The following is a 22,246-nucleotide window of genomic DNA, read 5'->3' as shown; positions in this document are numbered from 1 at the left end:
TAAATTCAGTGTGAAATTTTCATCTATATTTTTCACTTGCGCTACTTTTTCTGGTGCCATTTTTACCTAAATTTGTTATGATCTAAACATTTTAGTTTAATTGGTAGTTTATAATCAGTAGATATTTATCATTTTATCATTATTATGGAAGATTAGGTTTTAAACAAAGAAAATTATATGAATCGTTTTTGGAATTGGAAACTAGGCTCAGTTTTCTGATTCTGATACCCCAAAAATTTCTAATTCCGATTGTCTCAACACTAATATCTAAGTTCTTTTATGTAGATTTTTATGGAGAAAACAGTACCAGATGGGTGACCATTTGGGACTTCCAGATTCTGTATGTGCTCTCCGCTTATCTCAGCATTGTTTCCAGTCCTCCTGGACTCTTTGCTGCTGGACTCAAGCAGCATCAATTCAGGAGAGGTGTGGCTGGTGATTGCGCAACTCTTGCTACACAATTATACGTGTAACTGCCCTTACAAAGGGTATCCTTTGTCTTTCGAGACTGAACGGAGGCATCGATATGGACAAAAACTTTTTATGACATTGTACAAAAATTGTCTTTTTTTTTATATATTATTATTTCATGTATCCACATGAAGTGTTATAAAGAGATATATCTTATGAATTGATTTTCAGTATTTGCTTCAACTGTGCTCAATATTTGAGTAAAGCTAGTTAGTAAGTTAGGAAAATATATTTATGGCATTGAAGCTAGACAAAGGCTCCCATGTTTCATCCTCAAAGGGAGCTAAAATGGCATTTTAGCCTGATACTCTTATAAGTATATTTTTTTAACTTGTGTGTGTGTGTGTGTCCAAAAAGTTTTATATTATTTTATTTTTTATTTGTTGAAATATAGTTACAAAAAATGATTTTCTAAAATAGAATTTTTAGGCATCACTGGTGTAATGATAAATACGTGTGTAAGCAGTAGGTTGTGCCATCATGAAAATAGAGTACTATCAATGATGTGTACTTACTCGCTATCTATCCCCTTCTTCAAATGTTGACATCTATATGCAAAGGAGGTATCGGAGACATTTTCAAAAAATGCACTTGAAGTGAATAGAGAACCATCAAGTGTTGTCTAATTTTTTTTTTTTTTTTTTTGAGCTCATGTTGCTTTGCTGTGGGATGATTGCAGGATTGTATTATGATTGGCTGAGAATAACAATTAGACGTGTCTTTATGTAAAACTAGTAGGAATACTCGGAATCGAACGAGGATCAATACTATGTATATTGTCACTATACTCATAACACCATATTACTTTTTTATTGCTCCCGCTCACTCTTGTTTTGCTTCCTAATATAGTCGGAAGAAGCTGAGATGTTGAAAAATTAATTATACAGATGGTTTTAATTTGCACTAAATCTGATATACGTAATTGAACTATTCAGGGGTTCTATTCTAATGAGTCACTTGGACGTAGGGCCACATATTTATTTGGCACGTAAAGGGTAACAGATTTGGGACCATTTCTATCATCGTCCCCTGAAAGTTTTATACATATTCGATAAATTTCATCAAAATGAATAGAATATATTTAAAGAAGGTTCACCCACCATAGCTCCATTAGATTAGGAGGGCACTTCAAGATTTTGAACCACTTCCATTGTTTTTCAAAAGATAATTTGTGTAAGAATTAAATTTCATAAAAATATATCTTTGAAGTTTTAAGCATAAGATTTATAGATTCCAGAACACTCCATTGTCTTCCATAGTAAATTTTACATACATTATCTAATCTTTTTTTTTTTTTTTTTTTTTTTTTTTTTTTTTTTTAAGGAATAGACAAACATCATACACATAAATAATAAATGATAAACTTTATTCAATTCATAATCATTCATTACTTTATCAAAGTTAAATGTCCCTTTCAAATTAGACTATTTTCATGATTTAATGTAGCATTTCATTTAGTTGATTTTTCAGTGAATTTATACATTTTATTTTTTGTATGAGTTGGAAATTATGTTTAACTGACTTGATTGCATTCTTGGCATTGGTTTTTCTAATCGCTGTTTAAAATAAGGTACTTATAGGAGGAACCACATAAAGGTTGAGAACATAGTGGTGCCATGGATCCAACAGGGTTCAAACCTGGCACGCAGTGTTATCAGTTCGCACCAATATTCACTTAACCACTGCTATTACCCAGTGAACTTATACAATATATACAGGCATTCATACTTTTGAAACCGGAAATCTCTTTTTAAATGAAAAATTGCTTATGTTACTGTCCCTTAAACCAGAGTTGCATAGTTAGGAGTTATGGAAGGAGTTGGACTTGTAAGAATGCTGGGGGGGGGGGGGGCAGATTTTTAATCTCCGAAGAATGAAAATGGTGTAAATATTGGAAAACTTAAAATAAGGAGTTAGAGGAGGATATTTGGGAAATCTGTTAGTCTAAGGCAGAAAATAAAACAAAATAATAAAATAGTAAAAAAAAAAGAAAAACAAAAGTACTGCAGAATTATTGCTTAAGAGTCCAAATAAACTGGGAATGATAACAAATAATGAATTTGATCTCAATCTAGGATATTAAACCATATGAAGATCATGTGCAAGTGTGTGAAACTGTGTTAATGGTATAAAAACATCAAGTTGCTTTTCTGACTGCTGGAAAACTGCCTCTGTGGTACCAGTTTTCAAGAATTCTGGCGAAAGAATTGACTCATTAAATTATCACCCCATTAGCCTTCTCCCGCTTTTCGCCAAAATATTTGAGTCCTTAATTAATCAAGCTCTAGTCCATCACCTTACAGCTGCTAAACTCCTGACCGACAATCAATATGGATTTACGCAAGCCCATTCTACAACAGATATCCTAACTGTAATCTCTGGACGTATATACCGTTCACTGGACTAAACAGAGGAGGATAGAATGGTAGCCCTCAATATGTCTAAGGCTTTTGACATTGTATGGCATGATGGTCTTTTAAGGAAAATTGGATCATATGGTATCACTGGAAGAATACATAATGTAATTAAATCGTTCTTAAGAGAAAAATCCAGGTTGTCCTCAACGGTCGTACATCTAAACAATATGATATAAATGCGGGAGTACCTCGGGGGCCTATTCTTGGACCTTTATTATTCTTGATATTCATAAATGATCTCCCTGATAAAATTGTTTCTGAAATGAGTATATTTGCTGATGACACCACACTCTAGCAGGTACGAGGGGAAAACAAATGAACACATATCTAAGGAAATGGCAGAAACACTAGAGGATAACCTCCAATCTGTAGTGGAATGGGGACAAAAATGGAGCGTCACATTCAATGCTGCCAAGACTAAGCTTGTTTCCTTCAATAATTACAAGAAACCTTCTCTACCACCAATAGCAATGGCCAAGAACACATTACCCGAAAGTATTTCCTTTAAACTCTTCGGCCTAACGTTCACGGGGGGCATGAACTGGAATAGATATATTGAGAGCATTGCCAAGGCTGCTGCAAAGAAGGTGGGCTCTCTCTACCATGCTAGAAAACTACTTATGCCTGAAAGTATCCTGTACCTCTATAAGGCCATCATTCGCCCATGTATGGAGTACTGTTGTCACATTTGAGCTGGTGCATCTGCTACTTGTCTCTCACATCTTGACAGGGTTCAAAAGAGAGTTGCCAACCTGATAGGTCCTGAACTGTCATCTAGGCTTCAGTCTCTGTCTCATTGACAAAATGTTGCATCCCTCTGCCTGTTTTACAAGTATTTTAATGGTGAATGCTCTAACGAACTACAAGCACTTGTACCCCCTCGGCGTGAACAAACCCGACAAGCAGCTAAATCCCACCCCTTCACAGTAGAGATCCGTAGGTATAAGAAAACCTTTTCCTCCAATAGTTTCTTCCCCAGAACTGCTAAACTTTGGAACTCGCATCTGGGATTCTGCTTTCCCAACTGTACTGACATGCAGAAGTTCAAGTGCAATGTGAACAGACATCTTGCTGCTCATCTCCCTTCATAATATCCCTGCAACTTATGTCCCCGATAGTAGTCCCCTACTTCAAAGTGGCACTGTGCCTTGTTTGGGGTGAAAATTGAATTAAAAAAAAAACAACAAATTTTTATATTTAATATATATATAATATGGTGCGGTCGATAAGTTCACAAAATTTTAAAATTGAAAGCCATCATCAAGTAGATTATTTTTTTCTTATACCATGTTGTCTTATCAATAAAGACATTCATCTGATTTTCTGTGTACATGCCTGGTTAACAGTCCAAAACAAGTTGGAGTCGGGTTTTGGAAGTAATCGTAGGAATCTGTCTTGTAAGACTGCTAGGCGTTGGAGTTGGATTTTTAATCTTCAAAGAATCAACAAACAATCTGAATATTGGAAGACTTGAACATAAGAAGTTTAAATTGACTATTTTTAACAAAGAATATCTTGGTGAATAATGTGCCCAAAAAAAGGTTTAAACATTTAAATATTTTTTTTCTAAATGTAAAAGAAATATGGGAAATGTTTAAATCAATTGTTGAAAAAAAAAATCTAAAACTAAGTTGAGATGTTATCTTTGTTTTGCTATCCGAAAATAAACTAGGACCTATGAAGCTGTTTAAATGATAACTTTGAGGAGATATTAAGTTATTTGGTATTTACAGGCAGCATTATAGTATAAAGTTTCGAAAGGAGTCTGACTTGTAGGAATATTAAGAGTCAGATTCAGTAATCTCCAAAAAATCAGCAGTCTGAATATTGGAAGACTTTAAAATAAGGAGTCAGATATTTTGGAATCCTTGGAGTCTGAATCGACTGTGAATCTGCATATGACTATCCGCTGGTTGTCTTCATCTGAATTTGGTGCCTCAAACTCTTGAGAATGCTAGGAGTTGGTTGGAGTCGTATTTTTCTTTATACAGACAATATTGAAAGTCGGAGTCAGAACTTTTATGGAATTGTAAGGAGTCAAACCTTATACTTTTCCATTTACTCAAGTTATCAGGAACAACGGTCTTTTAGTGATGGTATAATAAAATTCTACCTAAAATCAAAGATTTTGTTTTTAAATGAAACAATGTTTCCTTTTATATTCTATTATTTTCAGATGTGATTAACTTTTAATCTTTGTTTTTTTCAGCTTTCTCTTTCTGAGAACGATATTTTGAGTTCATTGCCTGAAATCCAAACTCACTATCAGCCATGGCGTTCACGTGACATGAATAAAGGAGATGCAAAGCCGGGAGATAGTAAGTGAATAAAGAATAATATACTTTTAAAATGTAGACATGATTTGCCGAATGTAATGGGTTATTAGGTATGATTAATATATGATTAGCCTGGGTGCCCGGGTGCCTTGAGCAATCACTTATGGCAAGAATTAAACTGAAAGTGAGCTAAGAAAGCCGAGAAAGATTTTATATAAGTATATATATATATATATATATATATATATATATATATATATATATATATATAATATTATAGGGGAAGTGGTATTATCCACTGGAGAGCCATGTATTTAACAGCTGCCTTGTTTTTAAATCTCCGAAACAGCTACATGGTAGACAGCTGAGGATCCCCGTTTTCTATTTAAAAGTTTTAGTAAAGTTCTCTTTTTTCATCCTTATAAAATTGAATTCTCTTTTATAATTGAAGACTTTTGGGAAATCGGCTTATGCAAGTGCTAAGTCTATTTAACGATTTTAGTTAAGGCTTTCTTTCTTTTCTTTTTTTTTTTCATCCTTATATAGTTGAATTCCCTTTTGTAATTATAATCTTTTAAAAGTCAGATTATGTAGGTGCTAAGTCTGCAATAGGTTAATTTAGTTTCTTCTTTTTTTTTCCAGGAATTTAAGCTGCATTCTTTATATTTTTTTACATTTTTATATATATATATATATATTTTACTCAAAGCTTCTTTAGACACACACACACACACACACATATATATATATATATATATATATATATATATATATATATAAGTAATGAAATCAAAAGGATGTAGTGTTTACCTGATATGTGCAATGGTAAATTATAATCTAATATAAATACTAGTATTTATATAGAGATAATTCAATCCCAACTGAATAAAAAAAGCTCAATACGCAATAGAGTAGAGCTTATTATAAGAGAAAAAAAATTAAAGTTGAAAGTTGAACTTCACAATCAAAATTTATTGTTCGACTGAATATCCCAAAAAACAAACTGCGCATAATATTTAAAACCGCACATAATATGCACAGTTTGTTTTTATATTTTTTTTTACATGTCCAACGTTTTTTCACTTCTTTTCTTGGCAATTTATAACTACAATAAATTGTGGCTTCACTTAATGCTATAACTAGCAAATTCTAGCATTGCTACAAATATAATTTGCTGATTTCTTTATGTCCTCTGATGAGAAGAATAACAAGAATAGCATTCTTTGAAACTCCGCGGAATAAGGACTTTGTAAATTGTTTTTTTTTTGGAGTATTCAGTCGAACAATAAATTTTCTTAGTTTTAATTTTCTTTCTCTTATATATGTAGTGTTTTTTTTATTAATTTTTTTATTAGTGATTCTATTATATTTGTTATGCTTACCTAAACATTGAGGGAGTCACCTGCAGGGTTGTGGAATTGGAGTCTGAGGGAGTCGAAGGTTTTAGCTGGAGTTAGTTGGAATTTTTTATGTGACTCCGACTCCATAAGTCCAATAAATTTAGTTTTTTTACATGGTTTTCCTGTTTGGTTTTACCAGTTGCACAATGTAGTTTTTTTTGTATGGTTTTGCTTTTATTTTTGGACATATATTTTGTACTGTACTGACAGCTGTTTTGATTGTGACGGATCAGTGAAAATTGTCTTGGAGTGAGATCAGTGGATTACACCAGATAACAATCGAATTGTAATCCGAAAGTTATCCAGTTTCTGAATCAAATGGAATTTGCCAATTGGATTAGTCCGAGTTGATCTGGAATTACAACCTTATCCCTCCCCCCTCCAAAAAAAACGAGCCTAAATCAATAAGAAGCAACCCATGCTACTATAGCCCTTTATAACTTTTCCTGTTTTTCATTTGATCATCTTTCCATAAAAGCAATATTATCTTTTAAAAAATTTCTTCTCTATAATATGGCTTTACTCCCCTCTTCTGATGAGAAGCGTTTGGCTTTGAAATGCCATGGTCATAAGAGGTTTCCCTAACCCTAAATATTGTATTTCCTTTTGAACTAATAGCATAAAATTTCATTGTAAATTTTTTATACCTTTGTTATCTTAACTTATTCTATAAAGCTGGTTGAGTGTATATGTGAGTATATTTATCAAACAAGTGAATGTCAAATGTAAAAAATAATACACATAAAAAGTATTTATAAAATGGTTCCTGAATATGTGTGGGAGGCTGGTATATCGATCTGCAGAATAGATTTCCACATAGGGGTCAAGGAGTCGGGAGTCAGTCAAAGTTGGAATCCTAGGAGTCGGAGTCGGACCTTTACCATCCGACTCTACAACCCTGGTTACCTGCTCTTTGTTTATTTGTGTCTCCCCATTTTTTTGGGGAGGGGGGAGCGGCATACTTTTTTGTTATTATTTCTGAGTATCACCTGTCGTCAGCATGGCTAAACTTTTAAGCTCGATTCTTGTTAAAAGTTTAGTCATGTAAATTGTTAACAGCAACTAAACTCCTAAAGGAATACATGTATGGCATGTTTACAGGTCATTTGAGTGTCTATCCCCAGCTGCATCTGAAATCTTTTATAAAAAGAACAGTTTAGAAATTCTGTATTGAAAAGAAATTCTTTAAATGATGAAAAAGAAATTTTTTAATATTTTCATTTTAAAATTTAAAAAAAAATTCTTTATTTGTAGAAAAAGATGATCTTGATATGGTACTTGCTGGAATCAAGTCACGTACGCGTGAAAGTGTTTACTCTGGTAAACGGACAGTGATTACAGGTAAGCTTCTTTGTCATTGTCTCGCATTCAGAGATGGTCATTCTTTGCTTTTTAAAGACTTTTTTGCTTAAATTGCAAGCTTTCTGTGGATGTGAGTTCTCCACATTTTGGTCAAAATTTGCCTTTTTTTTTTCTTTAGTAATAAGAATAATAAAATAATAAAAAATTTATTTCTACTAAATTGCTAGACCCTTAATTCTTTATTTTCTCATATCTGTTTGACTGGATTTTAGTGTTTTTTTTTTTTGTTTTGTTTTTTTTTCCCCCCTTTTTCCCTTTCTGTCTTGTCTTATAAAAGTTCTCACTAAAAACCAAAAATGGTGATTTTGCCATGGCTCCAGTTACATATAAATTATTGAGAAAATTGTTGTTTCATTTTGGCATTGGTATTAAAACACTGACCTGGAGAAGTTCAGCTGGTTTCCAGCTAGAACTGAAACATGTCTGCAAATGTATAGCCAAAATGTTTGTATCAATGAATATACTCTCTATTCATAGTGGAGCATTTTTATATAAACAATAAAGATTCACAGAAATTAATCTATGTAATGTATATATGTATTACATAAACTAATCAATGTATAACTGTTTCTGAAATGATACAAAAACGTGTGTGTATATATATATATATATATATATATATTAGTGTTTGTGGGGTTATTACTTCATAGGTGTTAATCCAATTAAACTGCAGTGTTTATAAGATAATGCTCAATACCGAGTAGAGCTGTATTTTCATCTTTTCATAATCTTCTGAGTTGTCTGAAGAAGCTAGTTTGAATAAAATTATAACTGAAACCTATATGCACATATGTAGTAAAAAAAAGTTTGTATAAATAAAAATTTATACTAATATATATATATATATATAGAGAGAGAGAGAGAGAAATATGAATATTATTAATAATGATTGGATGTAAATTCTGCATTGTTTTTTATTACTTGTATAAACAATTTTTTTTTTTTTTTTTTTTTTTTACAATCTAGAAGTGCCGACGTTATTTAATGCTTGCATTCAAATCCTCATCGAAAACATTGACAGTAAGTTATTTTTTTTAATTGCTATTTCTTTTCATGCTAATAATTTGTTTATATGTAATGCTTTAGTTTTTGATTTTCAGTAACTTTTATACAAAAATGTTGAAAAAAAAAAATGTGGCTTAGATTTTTTCTTTCTTAATTATCTTGCAACGAGTGGGATCTGAAAAATCTGAAAGAAATTTTTTTTATTTATGTTTTTAAATGTGAAGTGAATATACAAATTGGAAATTTAAATGTGTTTTATACTTGAAGCAATTTCAAACTAAACAAAGTTCAGTATTTTTATTCTTTAACAATATTAAATGGAGTTTGTTGTTTATCCATCTAAAAATCAAAAACTACTAAAGACACACCTATAAAGCTGATATATTTGTTTTCAGAAATTTTACCTTAGGTTGAATATGGACACTGTTTGTTTTTTAATATTCATTCTTTTGGGGATCACCAAGAACAAGATTAGTTGGGGAGGGTTGATGTCTATTTGTAAAGAGATTTTTTTCTAATGATTTTTTTTTTTTTTGTTTGCGTGAAACCAAAACTAAAATACTCTTTGTTATTCTTTAACTAAGATGAAAGTGCGAAAAACAGTGTCCATTATTTAGAAAGGGTTGGGAGGATCTTACCAAATTTTTTATTTGTGCTTTTGTTCATACTTCATGACATTGAAATGATTGTACATAAACGTTTTTATTTATTTTCAATAAAAAATTTTTGAGTGCTTTGGAAAATTTAAATATAACAGTCCCTGGAGTAAATATGGTATTATGGTAATTGATCATTCTAGCTAAGAGTAAAATAGATATTTTTTAGTTATGGTGACCAAGAATAAACAAAGACGCCAATTTTTCCCAAACTTTTGAATTGCCTTATGCCTAATTTGTTTTAAATGTATTTTTTAAAAAATATTTTCTGTAAATAATTCAAAGTTTCATATCTGTTCTGTCAGAGGAGGATAAATCCTTCCTGACTGAGGAGAGGGAGATAAACAATTTTTTTACACATTTATTAATTTTTCTATTTTCTAGGCAATGCTGAGTTTTGTAATATTCATTCTTTTGGGACTCTCTAAGAACGAAATTAGTTGTTGGTGGGGATAGCGACATTTTAGAGGATTTTTTTTTTTCTTTCTATCAACCTTTGGTGTGAAATAGTACTTGTGATGATAAGAGAGGAAAGATAGAAGTTTTAAAAGAAAAATGGCACCCTCACTTTTTAACAAAAAAAAGATTTTGTTATGCAGACTCCTGGGCAATGCTGAGTAGCCATGCTAGTTCAATTATGAAATGGATTCATGTTATCTTTTGCTTCCTTAATATTTCTTTATCCTTGTTTAGAGATTCCATTGAATCGAAAATGTAAAATCTTGTTCAGAATTATAAATTTTTTTTTTTAATATTTTGTAGATCTTGAATATGTTGGTGGTATTCCTTTTGACATTCTTCAGCCGGTGTTGGAACGCTGTACAGCCTCTCAGTTGTACACTTTAGAAGATTATAATCCCGTAAGTGTCCTCTTCTCTCCCCCATAACTCCCTTTTTCTTACAGAATAGATGTTTCGTCTTTCTCTACTCTATCGTTATTTTCATATAGGTGCTCGACTGAGCTCCAATCTGATCCCCCTTTTAAGATATTCACAGGAAAAAACCCACCTAGCTACAACTACTGAAAATAATTTTCCTTTCTTTTTCTGTGTACCTAAAACTAAATGGAACTTCCATGATCAGAGTTTCTTTCCAAGAATTGTACATCTGTGGAACACAATACTGCAGAGCTGCTTTCCAGCTGACTACAACATGGTTAAGTCCCATGTTAACAAAATCTTGTTAAACTGTCCTTTTAAATAATCACTAATATTGATATAATAATATATTCTACTTGGTTTCACCCATCGTCTTACCATTCACCTGACAAAATAATCCTTATTCTTAAGAGGCTTTTGGGCCTTGATAAGTGGTTAGTAAAAAAAAGCAAATTGAGTTGCTATCATTAATCTTAGTATCATTTTGTTTACTAAACAAGTTTTTATTTAATAAAAAAATTTCCAAAAGAAATATTTATTCAATAAAAGATTAATTTTTTATTGAATAAATTAATGAAGTTATATAATTAGTTATATAATAATTTACTTGTTTAATTAAAACTTTTTTTAAATTAATATTTTTGGCAAAAATTTATGAAATAATGTTAAGTAAATTTCATGTTTATACATGTTATCACCTTTCACCATTTTTGAAAAATGTGATTGCCTGATTGCTAAAGATGCAATGAATACAAGTGAAGCATGCATGGTCCCCCGTGAGTACACAGTGAACGAGGCGTAAAAAAAAGGGGAGGGGAACGTTAAATCCTGGTGAAAATGAACAAACGGTGCAGTTTTAGGCCTTAACATATGTAAATTTGTGTTCTGCACCATGCAAAAAAAAAAAAAGAAATGACTAAGTCCATCATTTGTCCCCCCCCCATTTAGCCCCAAAAGTTCCCAAAGCCTTAACATATTAAAATTTGAGTTCAGCACCATGCAAAACTGCTAAATAAACATACACAAAAGATTTTGGACAAATATGGTAAAATGGTCCCAAAAATGAAATGTTTTTATTAGCCCTAAAAGAGTCCCTGGGGCACACCCGACAGTTATTGCGATGTAAAGACAAACAAAATTATATAGAAATCAGGTAGTTATAACTTTTCAGAAAGTTTTATAAAAATCCAAAGCACAAACGTATCAGTTTTAGCGATTTTAATCTGGAGTTGATCCCAGAAAATCCGTTCTGTTACTTTTTCACTCAGATCATGCTTAATGTTTGTGCAAAATTTTTAAAACTTCCAAGTCGTAGTTATTGAGAAAAGTGCGGACAGACGGACTGACAAAAGGACAAGGATGAATTTACAGGTCCACCCTCCTTTTGTCGTGGGACCAAAAACTACTTTGATCTGATGTAACTGTAGTGTCTAACAAAAACCTTTTAATGAAAATATACTTTCTTAGTTGTTGGGCTAGAATCAAAATGTAATATGATTTCTCTGTTCATACTGTACTCTATCTTTAAGGTAGACACTCTTTCCCCACGCGCCATAACCACATATATTTTGAAGCCTCACTAACCAGATTACTTAGACAAGTAGTTATTTACTTCCTTCTCATCACAGGAAGATGTAACACAAGGTCGGAAGGTAGGGAGAGTTAGGCCAGCACCCCTAAAGAAAGAGTACCTAATTATCTTGATAGACTTGTTGCCATTCTCAGGTTAAGCTGCTTCGGACAGTAAGCAATGAACTTACCCCCTCCCCAAAACCGGAAGGCAAGGTTTTGGGAGTAGACCTACTAGTAGATACTGCCAAAGTGAATACCTCAGTCTGATAGGTGGAGGGTCAGTAAACTAGCCTAGAACTTGGGTTAATTGTTGAGAGCAACTGACTGGTATTTCTACCCAGATCTTCTTGAAACTGAAGTGGTGAGATCAACCTTCTTATTAAAAATAGATAAATATGCTTCAATTTAAACGAAGGTTGTACAATAAAATTGTGTAGTCTATATTTGTGTAAAAATTGAAAAATATACAACAGATAACCTGTGGAATTTCCGTAAGTCACACTAGTATTCATATATCATCTAATAATTCACTCATTCTTCTGTAATCGATTTCCAATGCGATTTTGATTGTTAATTTTTTTTTTTCTGCATGTATCTCTTTGCAGCATCTCCTCGAAGACACAGACAAATTATGGAAGATACATTGCCAGCGTGATTTCCGCGGTAAAGAACCAGATGAAATGGAAGCCTGGCGAGAACTCTACTTGGTGAGTTGTCATTGTTGTGTCTTCAGAAATGGACTGAAACCTCTCTGACTGGATTAGTGTGTGCATAGGTTATATTGGATTTTTATTATCAATATCAACCTTCTGATTCCTCTCTCTGAAAGCTGATCTATTTATAAAGACGAAGATGATTTTAACATTAAGCTGTATTTTATACGTTTGAATCTCCATTTTTTTTTTAACTGAATCACCCGCACGAGGAACGTGTTTAGGTCATTTAGTTAAAAATTGTTTATGAAATTGTCAATGAAAGAAAACTTTAAAATCTCTGTTACTTGTTTAATTGTTTTAAATTTTGAACATATAGTGCAGTTTTCAGGTAGCCAATTATATGTGAGGCAAGTAGAAGCTTAAGAAAAATTTTATACCTTTATTCCTCAAATGAGTTCTGTGATCTATTGATCTATTGTCAGTCTTTTGTGAACCAGGGTCGAAAATGTTTTTTTTAGTTCTTTTCTCAGGAGGCTGCTACATAAATGAAGTAGATGACAATAATTTAAATGCTAAATTGTGTTTTATTCTTCTTAACAAAACTAGCTTCATTTTTGAAACTGGATAACAAAATTCATTGGTCCAATGCTATCCCTATTGTCTTATCTCGTAGAGAGATATGGTTTTATCTGTGTTTTGTCACAACATAAGATGACCACATTTGCTGCATAACTTGTACCACTTATAAAAATGCACTTGCGTTGAACTCTTAGAAAATCTAATCAAGTTGGTCTTTACTTATTAATGTCGTATTTCACTGGCCTGGATGCACTTGTCAATTTACTTACATTAAAAGATCTTCAAATAAACTGGGGAAAGAAAAACATTTTCTTCTCTCCATTATGACATAAACTTGATCCAACTTTCAATGGATTTTATTTTTGAATCCCCAAATTATGGCAAAAGGCGTTTTTTATTATATAAATGTTTGAAAGGCAACCTCTCCATGCTCTAGTTGTAAGAGCTGGATTATTTCTAATCTGTATTAGAAATACAACAAAAAGTATATGGGGTGGGGGGATACAATGGATTGCTGTCCTTTTTGTTTTTCCCCTTAATGATTTGAACAAATTTTTAACAATTTGTTTTAATTTTCTCCAGAGATTACTTGATGAAAGAGAAGCCAGATTAAAAGCTGTTCGAGCTAACATCACCGCTTCCATGTCTAAAGCAGCTCCTGGTAAGTTTTTTTTTTTTTTCATTTGTTTTGTTGGAACATATATTTTCTTAAGTTCGCAAATTGATCAAGAATTACTCAGTTTATAGAAATAAAAAAATTCTGAGTCTAATTGCATCTAAAACTATAAAGTGACTTTGTATAAACAAAAGGAATTTGTGTTTGTGTTAATGTTATTCAACCAGTATGGTTGGTCTTCCTTGCAAAGTTCTCAGATTAAAATAGATATTCAGCAATACATTTTATTATTTTATTATTCACTAGCGGGGAGTACTTGACGTTGCCTGGGTGAAGGTTATTGGCACAAGAACGAAGCGATGTTAAGAATGACTTCCATGTGGTTAAAATTTTAAAAAAAGAAGATAGAGACAGAAGTGGGTAATTAGTTTTCCATGCTAACCATTAGGTCAAAGAGGATAGTGAATTCAATGAGTTGGTAATTAACTTTTGCCTGGGTGGAAGATATTGGCACAAGGACGAAATAAAAATAAAGATAGAGAGGGGTGAGATCAAACTCAAAAACGTAGGGTAATTAATCTTCCACGCTAACCATTAGGCCAAAGAATTCAATGAGTTGGTAATTAATTTAAGAATTGTACGAGTCGCCATGGATGTGCAGAAATAAATGTTGCTTTTAAAGCTGGCCGGAGGCCAGGTAAGCTTCCCACTTTCTGTTGATTGCGTTCAAATAGTTTCACTTTATTATACGAAAAAAAGCAAGCAAACACTCAAGACGACAGCACGGTGGGATTTTTTTTTTTTTTTAACTCGATCAAAAAAAAAGAAACTTTTATTAACGATACACACAAGTTCATTTCGTAAATCGTAGATATTATAATCTATGTAGCATATAAAAGGTTCTAAGAAAAAGTAACCGCCTCGAGCCCCCACCGCTCTCCTCCTCCAAAAGTCTTTGCCGGACATACACAAAAAATGCACACACTAACACACATTTTGCCTTTAGATATATAAAAGATGATTTCCTTTATGTCACATTAAATTCTTCGTGAATATTCTGCATCAGTTATCAATAATAATTTCCGTTTGATGCAGTTAACAATTAGCTGAATTCCATGCTCAATTGTGGAGTAACAAAATGTGATGAGGAATTTAAAGTTTTAGTTTAGTATTTATCATATTCAGTGGTTTAATGTCAGCAGGAGTAACATTTATTCTGGAGTATCAGAAAATGAAAGGCTAAGTGTGTGCAGTTTTCTTTCATATTACAAATGTAATGTAGTTAAAAGACAGGTGGAGCACTTTTTAGCCTTGGTAGGCCTAGAAATAGTGTTTGACATCTTTTATAAGCTGTGTGTGTGTATACATATATATATACTAGCATTTCAGCCCAGTGTTGCCCGGGTGTTTGGATGTGTATCTTGAGCAAAAAAAAAAAGTGGTAGTGGGAAGGCAGACTCGAACCTGTACCGCAAAGGAGGAAAAGAACGGGGTAAAACATAACGTTTATGCTGTTACGATCACTGCCAAACCGGAAGCGACATTTTTTAAAATTAAGGCTAGACAATCCAAAGGAGAGGATAACTTAAAAAAATATCGGCGAAAAAAGGTGACCCCCCCCCCCCCCCCCCCCCCCCCCCCCCGTAGAAAAGTGCCTAGTTGAAGGGGAAGATATTGATGTTTTTAGCCAATTTTTCGATATTTGTCGTATGAAAGGTCGAACTTTAAAATCATACTGATCTTGGTAAAATCCGTCGCTTCTATTGAAAGTTTAAGGCAGACATGCAAACAGACATACATACATACATTTATATATTGGTAACTAAAAATTTTCAACCCAAACTGATGAAAAAGCTTGTCCTATCTCTGAATACCCTTTATGTAAAATTTCAAATATTTACACCAGAAATTGTCTGAGTAATTTGGAAGAAACTGCAGAGGTCAATTTTTCTTTAACTTTGACCCCTATTATGACCTCGTAAAATGTATTGTTTTGGGCTATGAAACCAACATATCAGGTATCTTAAAGATGTATTTTTCAGCTTTGTTTTTAATTAAATTTTTTTTTTTTTTTTAATACTTGACATGTTCAATGTTTTTATTTATATTTGTTTATTATTTAGAACGTAAAGTAAAAATGGCCTTTGTTGAAGCCCCGGCCAAACCTCCCCGTGATGTCCGTCGTCGTCAACTAAAGTATGGCACGGGCACAATTACCAAAGAAGCTCTTGGACCTTATCGGACGTACAAGCCAGTCAACAATAGTTCTTCATCTACTTCATCATCATCATCATCATCATCATCTGCTCCATCACGTCCATCTGTAAGTTCATGTGGTTCAGGTCGCATCCAAGTCTCTCAACAACATCGATGTAAGTGTTTTTTTTTTTTTTTTTGGGTTTTTTTTTTTTATAATTGAGTCAAATGGTCATTTATATAATTTAATATTATCAAGAAATACATGCATCTGTTATCATTTTATTTGTAAAAAGTATTTTAATATATGAATTTTTAATGTTTCATAATTTTTAAGATTGATTATTCATTCTAATATTATCATGGATGCTATTTTCACAACATTTTGATCAATGTAACCTTTGACCTTTAAAGTGCATTTTATCAAACTCGGGAATTGATACAAAATTTTTCAATTGAACCTTTTATTTGATTTATACACAGGGGTAAAATTAGTTGACCATGATCAAGTAGAAGTTTTAAGTAATTTTTTTTTTTAGTATCGCCTATTGAACCTACAACCTCCAGAGGACTGTCACTTTTTTTTTTTTTTTTTTTTTACATAGGAGTCACCACTTATCAAGGCCCAGAGGTCACTCGAGGATAAGGGTTAAAGAGTGTACAGTAGTCAAAAGGACAATATCATAGTAATCGTTAGAAGTGTAAATTTAGTAAATTGGATTACTTAAGGCAAACGGCTCCTCAAGAACTTGTTTATGTTGGACTTGAAGACGACCATATTGTAGTCGGCTGGAAAGCAGGCAAATGCAACACAGTTCTAAGAAAGAAGCTTTGTTCATGGAATCTGTTTAAGTTTAGGCACAGATAAAGAGTGGGGGAAATTGATAGTGTTTTCAGCTAGATGAGTGTTTCTCGTGAAAGTTTGGCGGGGGGGGGGGGGGATAGATTGGAGCTCAGACGAACACTTGCCATGAAAATAACGATAAAGCAGAGACAGGCTCGCAATGTCTCTACTGTGAGAAAGAAGTTGCAGGGAAGAGAAAAGGGCATCTCCCATTAGGTTACGAAGTTTATTTTGAACTCTGTCAAAGTAAGATAAGGTCTTTCCCAGCTCCTGCCCAGATGTGGCAACAATACTCCATCCTTGGATGCACCTGACTCTTATATAGGTAGAGAATTGCATCAGCATTGAGATATCTACTGGATCAATAGAAGAATCCTACCATTTTTCCAGCGACCTTGGCAACAGATTTGATGTATGTGTTGATGTACGTGTTCCATTTAAGATCAGGAATAAAGGTCAAGCCCAGAAGTTTGTCAAAACAAACTTCCCAAGGAGCCTTCCCAAGACGAGAGTCATTCATTTCAATTGATGCTAGATGGGAATCAGAGTGTAGATGATGTAAAGATAGAAGCTTGGTTTTAGATACATTAAAAGTAACCAGCCACTTCTATCCCCATTGTACCACATGCTCAAGATCAGAGGAGAGAGAACTTGGTTGTTTACGACCTTTTATGTGCTGCCAAAAATGGTAGTCTACGAATTATGTCAGGATGTGATTTGGAAGATCATTAATGTAGATCAGAAAGAGAGTTAGACCCAAGATGGACTTCTGAGGGACTCCAGCATTAATACTGAGAGCTTCTGATTTCTGCCCATCAACTACTACTCTTATGAGCCTATCAGAGAGAAATGATTTAATAATTGAGAAAACATTTCCAGCTATACCATAGCTGGAGATCTTGTGAAGTAGACCTTTATGTCATACCCTATCAATATGATATGTCAAGAGCAATTTCCCTAGAAAGGAAGCCTCCATCGAGAGATTCACTGATCCTATGAGATATAACCGTTAGCACATCTGCTGTAGATCTAGCAGAACAGAAACCATATTGCATGTCACTAAGAAGGTTATTTTTGCTGAGGTGTTTGACTACTTCTCTATTTAACAGATTCCAGTAACTTATAATGCACAGGAGACTTACTGGTCTGTACTAAAAGGGAGGTGACTGATCACCTGAATTCTTAAATATATACTGATGAGATTTTCCATGGTGTTGGGAAGCACTTCTCCTTAAGATAACGCTTAAACAGCTTTGTACGTATGGGAGCTAGTTCTGGTTAAAGTTTTTTCAGCACTATAATTGGAAGATCATCAGGGCTAGTTGCTTTACTGGAATCAAGGTTTTCGATTAGCTTGGCAACATCACACAGATATTTGTATGTTGCATAGTGTGTTTTCTCATACAGGAGGGTTATTGGCCTTGGTCGCATAGGGTAAAATTAGCAGCAAAGTTCTTATACTAACTTAGAATGAAATAAAAATTACTCAGCACATCTACCTGGTCATTCATGATGAAATGAGAGCACGTTGAAGTCAAAATTGTCTGCTCTTTTGTTTCTTCTGGTTCTGCTTTGCTGATAGGACAACAGTGACAAGCAAGATATGGTCCCTCTGATTAATGATTATCTTTCTTTCAGATAACATTACCCTTCCTCCTCCTTACCCCATGTTTCTTGTCCACTTGACCATGTTTAATTATGCAGCCAAATGGACAGCGGAAACCAGAAGAAAAAGAGCAGACAATCTCGACTTTAACCAGAGAGCAGTCAACCCCTGTAGCATAAATAACGGGTTTAGTTGGAAATTTGATACGGATTGGCAAGTTTGACATGATCTGAAGAAGGTTTCAGGTTACATTGGTCGAAACGTGAGAATAGCATCCAAGATGAGTACAAAATCAGTCTAAATAATGCATGTGAATATTTAATCTCAATTTATTAATTTTGGTTCTTGTTCAGAATCCCTTCTATATTAAAAAACAAATGAAGAAAAGTCTGCATGATGCATGTACCTGTGACAATGTGAAAATATCATGTTCCAAAAAATTCCAGTAGTTTTATTTTTTAAATGAGAAAGTCAAATTTTATGAGCAATAGAAGAGCGGCAAGTTTAACAAAACAAAGGGAGATAACTCTAATTTAAACTTGCGAGATTTATGTTGTAATGCCTACTTATTCCTATCAAGCGGCAGTAAATATACAGTAGTAGTAGTAATCACTTAAAAATGATGTTCTTTATAAAATAAAACTATTTGATCATTTTATGTAATTTTTGGAATGTATTTTCTTTTCATCATGGATATGTACATTGCGTAGATTTTTCTTTATTTTTGTTTTATAATATGGGAAGAGTTCTAGATCAGAACATTAATTTTTAAAAATATGATCTCAATGTTTTTAGTTAAATATGAAAAATGCATACCTTTAAAGTTTTTGTTCCATCGTTTTCGCTAGATTGTTTATGTTTCATGTAATTTAGAAATCTTTTATTCAATAAAATGTTTTCAAATTATTATTTTTTTTTACCAGCTACCAAAGTGGTTGCCCCGATGATGATGAAAACCATGAAAATGATGAAACGAATGCAGCGAAGGTGATCAGTTGGATGCTACCCCCACATGTAGCATCAGTTTCCTCTTCCAATTTTTTTGTTTTACCGGGTTAGGATATATGAGAGCCCTAATCCCCTGCAGATTTAAAACCTAAATGTCTTCATTTCTACACCTTTAGAACCGTCACCCTACTCCACCCCTAACACTAGAACAGGATTTTAATTTTTTTCTCTTTTTTCTGTTTGAAGCAGTAAAAAATCAACAATTATTCAAATATTTTAGGAATAAGAAAGAAAATTATCTCTTCAGTATTTACTCAAACAGATCCATAAAGATATATATAATACAAAAATTTTGGCTATGTGTCCGTCCATTCTAACAACTTGGTTTGACAAGCTTTAGTCAAAATATTCTTTAAAAACATGTGCACACACACACACATATATATATATATATATATATATATATATATATATATGTGTATATATATATATATATATAGCCAAAAAGTTGATATAAATAAAAATTTAAACTAAATACATAGCTCTAATTACTATTACACACTCTATAGTCGCTAAGTTTTCACAGGATTAGCTTCTATAAAAAAATGGATCAGGATTATTTTAAATATATATATATATATATATATATATATATATATATATATATAATAATAATATATATTTCTATGGAAATCTACTTTATTTCCTTATAATATATACCAATCCTTATTTAAGCTCAATGTAATTACAGAGCAATATATTGAATGAATGATAAGTCTATATTCCAAAGTTCATGATGTTGACCATCTTATAATTTATTCATTTAATTCAGTTGGCATTTACAATTCTTGACAGTATCTGTTTCGTAGCATAAAATAATTCACTTAATTATTATATCAATTAGTGAATCTATTTTGCCCTTAACTCATCAGAAGAAATAGCAGCAATCAATCTATGAAAAGGAAATACAGTGCGTTTTGACATGATTAAAATCCGAAAATTGGAAGAGAAGCTGTAAATACCTTATGTTTCCATTACGCCATTTTGAATTTTAATCATGTCAAAGCACACTTTATTTCCTTTTGACGGATTGATTGTTGCTAATTCTTCTGATTTCTGATGAGTTAAGGGCAAAATTGATTTATATAATAATTAAGTGATTGATTTTGTGCTACAAAACAGATATTGTCAAGAATTGTAAATGCCAACTGAATTAAAGGAATAAATAAGATGGTCAACATCATGAACTTTGGAATGTAGACTTTTGTCATTCATTCACTATATATATATATATATATATATATATATATATTTTCACTGAAATAATCCTTTTATTTTAAAGACGCTTTATTTTATAACTTTTCAGTACAATGTATACCTTTATTTAAATATGCAAAACCCAACAGGGAAAAGTTATAAATTGCATCAGAACATATAAATTAAATATTTCACAACATAGGAATTTTCTGGTTATTATTTGGGATATTTATCTTTTGCACATCTCCTGCTAAAGCAGGATTCACACTAGACATTTTTTTCCATTCAGATTTGTTTTATTGTGATGATTATACTCTGACCAATGAGTCACACCATCTGTGACCAGAATTCTGAAGAGATTGTTTACATACAACACTTTGTCTTTTGAAATGGTCACTTATTAGGTACTTACTAGTCAAATAATTTTTACTTATTACCTGTATGTAAAACAAATTCCAGCTTTCAGACAGTAAAGAGAAGTTCAAATTTTAACTTATTTTGATTAAATTATTAAAAAAAAATATTTACTGATGACAATTGATTCTAAACTTGTTTTATGGATTCTTTGTATCTCTTAAAAACTGAATAACTGAACCCATTTACAACTAAAGAAACCTCACAACCAACTCTAACTTTTTGTTCTTTTAAAATAGTATGTGTCACTTTGACAAATATAGAAGGATTAATTGATAAATGAAAGCTATATATATATATAATATATATATATATATATATATATATATATATATATATATTGCTATAAGATTGTGAATATGGACTCTACAGCGTGTGTTCAAATCCCAATCAAACTATTGTTTCACTTTCCTAATATCCTTTGAATCCATTGGTTCTCTTCTTAGTAATGGATAAAATAGTAGTGTAGTCTAGGGGCAACTAGTCTAGGAGAAGGAAAACTTCAATGTTTAAAAAAAAAAACCTGATTTATATTAATTTGCAGCATGTTATCAGCATATCCAAAATGTCTGTGATAGTGTGCAAATCACATGTAATCTAATCAGTTGCATAGGTGAACTGAATGAAGGATAATAATTGCTTCAACTTTCTGCTAATTTGCCAATATTAACTATTCTTATTTTAACTTCATTGAAATGTGTAGATAGATCAACAATACAACAATATAGTCATCTATAGGCAGTTGTTTTATTGTCTATGACATCAGTGTGGCTAAACATATCTAGTGTATCCATACCAAGACACAAAATCTAAACTATATATATATATATATATATATATATTGATTGATTGATTTTTTTTTTCTTTTTTAAGGCTTGTGTTTTATTTTACAAAAAGCTCACTACATTTTAATTCTTAAAAATGTGTGAAATGATAATCTGTTATAGAAAAAGCAGTTAGAAGGGTTTTTTTCATCAACCTTTGGTGTGAAATGGTACTTTTTGTCATAACATTTGAAAATGTAACATCTCTTTTAAAGGTATATAGATGTGAGAAAGTTGGGGAAAGAAAGAGATAAGTTTTAAAATATGTT

At 32.3% G+C, this 22,246-nt stretch overlaps 1 protein-coding gene across 1 annotated transcript in view; it reads left to right on the top strand.

Moving 5' to 3' along the window:
• Positions 1-19,684, top strand: part of LOC145279805 (uncharacterized) — a 38,353-nt gene extending 18,669 nt beyond the window's left edge. The window contains exons 4-11 of the mRNA XM_080131153.1: positions 5,098-5,206; positions 7,819-7,905; positions 8,893-8,946; positions 10,350-10,447; positions 12,643-12,744; positions 13,855-13,933; positions 16,012-16,260; positions 19,458-19,684. Of these exons, the coding sequence (XP_079987279.1) occupies positions 5,098-5,206; positions 7,819-7,905; positions 8,893-8,946; positions 10,350-10,447; positions 12,643-12,744; positions 13,855-13,933; positions 16,012-16,260; positions 19,458-19,525 (846 nt within the window). The 3' untranslated portion in view covers positions 19,526-19,684. The remainder of the gene's footprint in view (positions 1-5,097; positions 5,207-7,818; positions 7,906-8,892; positions 8,947-10,349; positions 10,448-12,642; positions 12,745-13,854; positions 13,934-16,011; positions 16,261-19,457) is intronic.
• Positions 19,685-22,246: the final 2,562 nt, after the last annotated feature.

The sequence above is a fragment of the Euprymna scolopes genome, chromosome 7 (genome assembly GCF_053919585.1).
Source record: "Euprymna scolopes isolate OS-2025 chromosome 7, ASM5391958v1, whole genome shotgun sequence".
NCBI lineage: Eukaryota > Metazoa > Mollusca > Cephalopoda > Sepiida > Sepiolidae > Euprymna > Euprymna scolopes.
Note: the sequence above shows the minus strand (reverse complement) of the source record. Positions and strands in the feature narration are given on the sequence as shown.